The sequence below is a fragment of the Halichoeres trimaculatus genome, unplaced genomic scaffold, assembly GCF_033239565.1.
Source record: "Halichoeres trimaculatus isolate MK-OKI-2021-1 unplaced genomic scaffold, fHalTri1.1 fHalTri1_scaffold_20, whole genome shotgun sequence".
Taxonomy (NCBI): Eukaryota; Metazoa; Chordata; class Actinopteri; order Labriformes; family Labridae; genus Halichoeres; species Halichoeres trimaculatus.
Genome location: NW_027437198.1, coordinates 28,027,088 through 28,034,726, shown reverse-complemented (window position 1 = coordinate 28,034,726; position 7,639 = coordinate 28,027,088). Strand labels below are relative to the sequence as shown.

The 7,639-nt window shown below is 38.3% G+C and overlaps 1 protein-coding gene across 1 annotated transcript; it reads right to left on the bottom strand.

Moving 5' to 3' along the window:
• Positions 1 to 3,879: 3,879 nt before the first annotated feature.
• Positions 3,880 to 7,305, bottom strand: jmjd8 (jumonji domain containing 8). Its single transcript, XM_074696752.1, has 9 exons — positions 7,078 to 7,305; positions 6,340 to 6,435; positions 6,184 to 6,232; positions 5,897 to 5,993; positions 5,723 to 5,791; positions 5,359 to 5,478; positions 5,110 to 5,177; positions 4,876 to 5,010; positions 3,880 to 4,788 (listed from the first exon to the last, which is right to left on the bottom strand). Exons 1-9 carry the CDS (start codon positions 7,176 to 7,178, stop codon positions 4,708 to 4,710), a joined length of 816 nt encoding a protein of 271 aa, XP_074552853.1. The 5' UTR covers positions 7,179 to 7,305; the 3' UTR covers positions 3,880 to 4,707.
• Positions 7,306 to 7,639: the final 334 nt, after the last annotated feature.

The following is a 7,639-nucleotide window of genomic DNA, read 5'->3' as shown; positions in this document are numbered from 1 at the left end:
TTAAATGTTGAAAAAACACATCAAGGACATTGATTGGGCCCTAAATAAGACACCATGGGGTTTTATGTGCCCTCAGGGTACAGGATTGAAGTGTTCTTGAACAATATTGTGATTTTGCAAAAACCAAAGGCTAACCCCTAGGTTTTTGATAAAAAATTGACCAAATACTAAATGTTGAAAAAACACATCTGGGAGACTCCAAGGGGTCTTATAAAAACACCCAAAGGTTTAATGTGCCCTCAGGGTACATCTCTTAAGTGTTTTTGAACAATCTTGTGATTTTGCAAAAACCAAAGGCTAACCCCTTAGGTTTTTATGAAAAATTGACCCAAAATTAAATGTTGAAAAAACACATCTGGGAGACTCCAAGGGGTCTTATAAAAACACCTAGGGGGTTAATGTGCCCTCAGGGTACACCTTTTCCGTGTTTTTACAACAATCTTGTGATTTCACAAAAACCAAAGGCTAACCCCTTAGGTTTTTGATGAATAATTGACCAAAAATTAAATGTTTGAAAAAACACATAAAGGACACTGTATTGGCTCTTATAAAGACACCCTAGGTGTGAATTAGCCCTCAGGGTACACCATTTGAGTATTTTTCAACAATTTTGTCATTTTGCAAAAACCATAGGCTAACCCCTTAGGTTTTTGATGAAAAATTGACCAAAAATTAAATGTTGAATAAACACATCTGGGACACTCCAAGGGGTCTTATAAAAACACCTAGGGGGTTTATGTGCCCTCAGGGTACACCTTTTCAGTGTTTTTCAACAGTCTTGTGATTTCACAAAAACCAAAGGCTAACCCCTTAGGTTTTGACATAATTTTGACCGAAATTTAATTTTGATGAAACAAATTCAGGAAAATCCTAAGGCTCTTATAAAGACACCCTAGGTGTGAATTAGCCCTCAGGGTACACCAATTTTGCATTTTTCAACAATCTTGTGATTTCACAAAAACCAAAGGCTAACCCCTTAGGTTTTTGACAAAAATTTGACCAAAATTTAATTTTAATGAAACAAATTCAGGAACATCCTAGTGCTCTAAATAAGATATCCTAGGGGTTAATTAGCCCTCAGGGTACACCATTTAGGTGTTTTTCAACAATCTTGTGATTTTGCAAAAACCAAAGGCTAACCCCTTAGGTTTTGACATATTTTTGACCGAAATTAAATGTTGAAAAAACACATTAAGGACACTGTATTGGCTCTTATAAAGACACCCTAGGGGTGAATTAGCCCTCAGGGTAGACCATTTGAGTATTTTTCAACAATTTTGTCATTTTGCAAAAACCAACGGCTAACCCCTTAGGTTTTTGATGAAAAATTGACCAAAAATTAAATGTTGAATAAACACATCTGGGAGACTCCAAGGGGTCTTATAAAAACACCCAAAGGTTTAATGTGCCCTCAGGGTACACCTTTTCAGTGTTTTTGAACAATCTTGTAATTTTACAAAAACCAAAGGCTAACCCCTTAGGTTTTTGATGAAAAATTGACCAAAAATTAAATGTTGAAAAAACACATCTGGGAGACTCCAAGGGGTCTTATAAAAACCCCTAGGGGGTTAATGTGCCCTCAGGGTACACCTTTTCAGTGTTTTTCAACAATCTTGTGATTTCACAAAAACCAAAGGCTAACCCCTTAGGTTTTTGACAAAAATTTGACCAAAATTTAATTTTGATGAAACAAATTCAGGAAAATCCTAAGGCTCTTATAAAGACACCCTAGGTGTGAATTAGCCCTCAGGGTACACCATTTTTGCATTTTTCAACAATCTTGTGATTTCACAAAAACCAAAGGCTAACCCCTTAGGTTTTTGACCAAAATTTGACCAAAAATAAAATGTTAAAAAAACACATCTGGGCCCCTTTAAGGGGTCTAAAAAGAAACCCTAGGGATTTATGTGCCCTCAGGGTACAGGATTGAAGTGTTTTTCAACAATCTTGTCATTTCACAAAAACCAAAGGCTAACCCCTTAGGTTTTTGATGAAAAATTGACCAAAAATTAAATGTTGAAAAAACACATCAAGGACATTGATTGGGCCCTAAATAAGACACCATGGGGTTTTATGTGCCCTCAGGGTACACCATTTAAGTGTTTTTGAACAATCTTGTGATTTTGCAAAAACCAAAGGCTAACCCCTAGGTTTTTGATAAAAAATTGACCAAATATTAAATGTTGAAAAAACACATCTGGGAGACTCCAAGGGGTCTTATAAAAACACCCAAAGGTTTAATGTGCCCTCAGGGTACATCTCTTAAGTGTTTTTGAACAATCTTGTGATTTTGCAAAAACCAAAGGCTAACCCCTTAGGTTTTTATGAAAAATTGACCCAAAATTAAATGTTGAAAAAACACATCTGGGAGACTCCAAGGGGTCTTATAAAAACACCTAGGGGGTTAATGTGCCCTCAGGGTACACCTTTTCAGTGTTTTTACAACAATCTTGTGATTTCACAAAAACCAAAGGCTAACCCCTTAGGTTTTTGATGAAAAATTGACCAAAAATTAAATGTTTGAAAAAACACATAAAGGACACTGTATTGGCTCTTATAAAGACACCCTAGGGGTGAATTAGCCCTCAGGGTACACCATTTGAGTATTTTTCAACAATTTTGTCATTTTGCAAAAACCCTTAGGTTTTTGATGAAAAATTGACCAAAAATTAAATGTTGAATAAACACATCTGGGACACTCCAAGGGGTCTTATAAAAACACCTAGGGGGTTTATGTGCCCTCAGGGTACACCTTTTCAGTGTTTTTCAACAGTCTTGTGATTTCACAAAAACCAAAGGCTAACCCCTTAGGTTTTGACATAATTTTGACCGAAATTTAATTTTGATGAAACAAATTCAGGAAAATCCTAAGGCTCTTATAAAGACACCCTAGGTGTGAATTAGCCCTCAGGGTACACCAATTTTGCATTTTTCAACAATCTTGTGATTTCACAAAAACCAAAGGCTAACCCCATAGGTTTTTGACAAAAATTTGACCAAAATTTAATTTTAATGAAACAAATTCAGGAACATCCTAGTGCTCTAAATAAGATATCCTAGGGGTTAATTAGCCCTCAGGGTACACCATTTAAGTGTTTTTCAACAATCTTGTGATTTTGCAAAAACCAAAGGCTAACCCCTTAGGTTTTGACATATTTTTGACCGAAATTAAATGTTGAAAAAACACATAAAGGACACTGTATTGGCTCTTATAAAGACACCCTAGGGGTTAATTAGCCCTCAGGGTACACCTTTTGAGTATTTTTCAACAATTTTGTCATTTTGCAAAAAAACATAGGCTAACCCCTTAGGTTTTTGATGAAAAATTGACCAAAAATAAAATGTTGAAAAAACACATCAAGGACATTGATAAGGCCCTAAATAAGACACCATAGGGGTTTATGGACCCTTGGAGTACACCATTTAAGTGTTTTTCAACAACCTTGTGGTTTTGCAAAAAACCAAAGGCTAACCCCTTAGGTTTTTGATGAAAAATTGACCAAAATTTAAATGTTGAAAAAACACATCAAGGCCATTGATTGGGCCCTAAATAAGACACCATGGGGTTTTATGTGCCCTCAGGGTACACCATTTTAGTGTTTTTGAACAATCTTGTGATTTTGCAAAAACCAAAGGCTAACCCCTTAGGTTTTTGACGTAATTTTGACCCTAAATTAAATGTTAAAAAACACATCTGGGAGACTCCAAGGGGTATAATAAAGACACCCAAGGGCTTTCTGAGCCCTCAGGGTACACCTTTTAAGTGTTTTCAACCATCTTGTGATTTCACAAAAACCAAAGGCTAACCCCTTAGGTTTTCGACAAAAATTTGACCAAAAATAAAATTGTGAAAAAAAAACACAGGAGACACTCTTAGGGCTCTTCTGAGACACCCTTGGGTGTTTTTAGCCCTCAGGGTACACAGTATTTTTTTATTTCAAAATTTGGGAAACAGAAAATTGGGAACCATCACTTGTTGCTTGTTGCTCTGGGAATGTTAACAAACTCGTGTTAGCATATAGCCTAGCATCAGATTCATAATAAAACAGCTAAAATCTAAAAGTTGGCCCAAAATGTTGCTTCAAGTATGAATTTTTCCATAAACATGTATCATGAGATTACATTTTTTGGTCAGCAGATCAGAAAATTAGTGCAAAACATGAGACGTTCCTGACAAATTAAGAAAAAGTTAAAAAAAAACATTAACCAAAAAGAAAGTGAAGGTTAAATTTGGCGCTCACTGTCAGTTTCGTTAAAACATTTCTGATTGAAAGCAGCTTTGATTTCAGTTTCATGTTTGAAAAACAAATTCAAATTAACTTTTCACTGAAAAGTCTGAAAGCTCAATATTCAGGTTATGTCACTTCCTTTGGTAGAAATTCATCATTTACAGGTGCTTTCACCCCTTGCTTTAACGTCTCTACTTCATTTATTAAATCAACATTGAGCTGTAATGAAGAAAACTTCAGACATGACGACCAAACTCCTAGATACTTCTGTTAAAAGAGGAAGTGTTTTCATAAAGATTTGTTCCAGGACCAGCACAGTCGCCCCCTGCTGGGCAATAGAAATACGCAGGCTTTAAACTCACCGACTGTTTTCATACGTTATACACAGTATTTTTTCTTCCTCTTCACACCAGAAATAAAGTCCATCCACAGGTAAAAAATTCATAACATGGAACCAGCAGATGACTGACGGCAGAGCTCAGCCCAGGAAGGTGGAGATGAACACGCTCGTGTCCAGGTTGAGGGTGGCGTGCCACCAGCGGTCGGGGAAATACAGCACCTGAGGGAGGGAAATAAAGATGAGGTGTCTTTAGAGGAGCTTTCAACGTTGATCATGTCTGAAGTTTTCAGAGCTCGGTGTCCTCACCTCTCCAGGTCTGATGGTGCACTCCAGCGGCGCCTCCTCCTGGGGCAGGTTGGGGTAGGTCTCCGTCAGCCAGGACAGGGTGGTCCGGTTTGGGTGGAAATGAGGCTCCTGATCAGGCGGGTAGAGGAACCAGCGCTGTGTGTCAAATGATCATATCAGTCAGCTACGAAACGCCGAAGTGTCATTTGACTGTGGTTAACTGTCAGACGTTAAATCAGAGTTAACACGGATCACCTTTCTCCCAAAGATGACCTCAGAGTAACCCGGGCCGTGCCAGTGGAAGGGGACTCCTGTTCCAGGACCTGCGGGGAAGAAAAGTGGTCCTGAGTTTCACAGCTGGGAAAAAAATCAGTTTCTGCAAACATTCAGGATTTACAGATGATGTATCCGCCTGATTTTACAACCATGTCTGACTAAAAAATCTCAACAACAAAAACGCCCTGCAGGTGGAGCTGTGGTACCCATACGCTCACGCTCGCTGACCTGCGATGCCAAAGCTGTACGCTCCGCTGGTGTGAGGCAGGACGTACGGCGGAGACTTATAGTGCTTGAACAAACTCTGCCACTCGGTGAAGTTGTTGTCTCCAAAAAAGTAGAGAGTGTCTGTAGAAAGGAGGGACAGAGAAGAATGTATGACTCAACTGGAAATAAAAACATTTGACACTTGTCAGGATGTCAGTTATTCCAGTTCTGTGAGATTTTTCTGGATCCGATAAAAACTTGTTCTGGCTCCTCGGCCTTCAATGCTTTCTATTTTAAAGGTGGAATCTGCCTTAACTGAATTTAACATGTTTATAATAAGAAAATAAAAACATCTCTGTGGAGGAGAACAGACGATTTAACTCACCGCTGCCGAGACTGTCCACGGACTGAGGTCTTAGAAAAGTGTCCACATACTCTTGAAACGGGACGTCCACTGCAACAAAGAGATCCATGTCAGTCAGAAAAATCAAAGCAGGTTAGTGAGATTACTGACAGACCATGAAAGCAGCAAAGCATGATGGGTGTTAGACGTGTGTACCTTTCCTGTATGAGTAAGTGTTAGCTGTGCTGAGCCGCACTCTCCGATCACCGTATTCTTCCAGCAAGCTCGACTTGGAGCACAACTTCCTGAATTTCTACAACAAAGCAGATAATGAAAGTTTCTTATTGTGAAAGTTTGTCTGAATGTGTTTGGATACATTTTTCATCTTAACACATCCAAGGACAAAAAGTTTTAAAGACTAATGACTCTTATAAGAGCAAAAACGCTGCAGGGTAAAGAGTTTACACAGGCGTGTGATGTGCGAGTAGTCGACAGGAACATACCGTATTATCTGTCAAGCCTCTCAGGATCACAGGTCTGCTGTAGGCGTATCTGAGGCAAAATGAACGTTTGTAATTAAACACAAACACTGAGCTTTCTGATCTACTGCTGAGATGATGGAGGAAGGGTTCAGGGAAAATTTCACGACTCAAACAAACCTTTCAATAAATTCTCGCAGCGAGATTGAAGAGCCATCCAACACATCGATGTTACAGGGCCCCTCATCCTGTAAGCTGGAGTCTGACACCGATGACCTGAACAGAGGAAGACATGAGGGTGGGATTTAAAGCTCCTGTGAGGAATGTTTCATCTCATCAAGTTATTTCATCATTATTTCATTAAAAAGTCAGAAAAAGCATAAAGTTTATCTTTCTTCATCATGGTCACAAACATTATAAATTACACTTTAGGCAATGAAAATCCTTCTGCTGTGGATCTAGTTTGCTTCTTCAAGTCAGTATGAAGAATTATTACCAAAAATCTGATTTGTGACCATTCAAAAACTCCTTACAGTAGCTTTAATGCTGCCATCATGAAAACAATGATCAGTTTTAGTTGGAGTTTTGTTTCTAGTCTCATTCATTTATAAAACTTAGACTCTAAATCTCTTTATGTGAGCACTTTTTCACATTCCCTAGAGTTAAAGTTATATTTTTTTCGTAGATCATCTTGAAAAATAAAGAATAATTTGTATGCAATAAGGGCGGGCCTTCTTCAATAAAGTGTTTGAATTGGGTTTGGAGAGAAAACACTCAACTAGTTACTGTTTCCATTTACTTTTACAGCTTGAAATTCAATTTAACAGAGAAACCATGAACCTAAGATTGATTGTACATATATTTTCTCAAAAAAGTCACAAACAAACAAACAGACCGTGTATGAAAGTAGACACTCACCAGCCGCCTCCGTCGTCCAACAGCTGCTCTGCTTTCACCGCGATGAAACATAACAGAACCAACTGTAAAAATGTGTTAAACAAACCCTTTTTATTTTCCATTAAAATCCCCACTCACTAAAAGCTTAAAATAAGATAAATTGACGATAAAATCAGTTCATTTTAGCTGCAAATGCCGCTTTAGCTCAGCGCGTGAGCTGCCTTTTAACTTCCTGGAAACGGACCAATCAGGAGGCAACACACTGTTGTGACCGCGTGCTGCATTCAATGCAGACGGGAACTTCGATAATCAAATTGAATACCGGAAAAAATCAACCGCATACGTTTCAATACTTGCTCCATTATTACAGAAAGATTTTATTTACACATGGTTCTTTAGTTACAGTAACTTAAACTGATCGAAAAGAGCCAGGCTGGACATCAGGACACAGGCGTTTTTGAAGGTTACATAGAGAAAGCTGTATGTTCTTCCAGTTTCACAAACAACTTGAAATCCTCACAGGATTTAAGGCACAAGTGCAGAGGAACTAATACACAAACTGGAAGGAAGAGTGTACTTTACC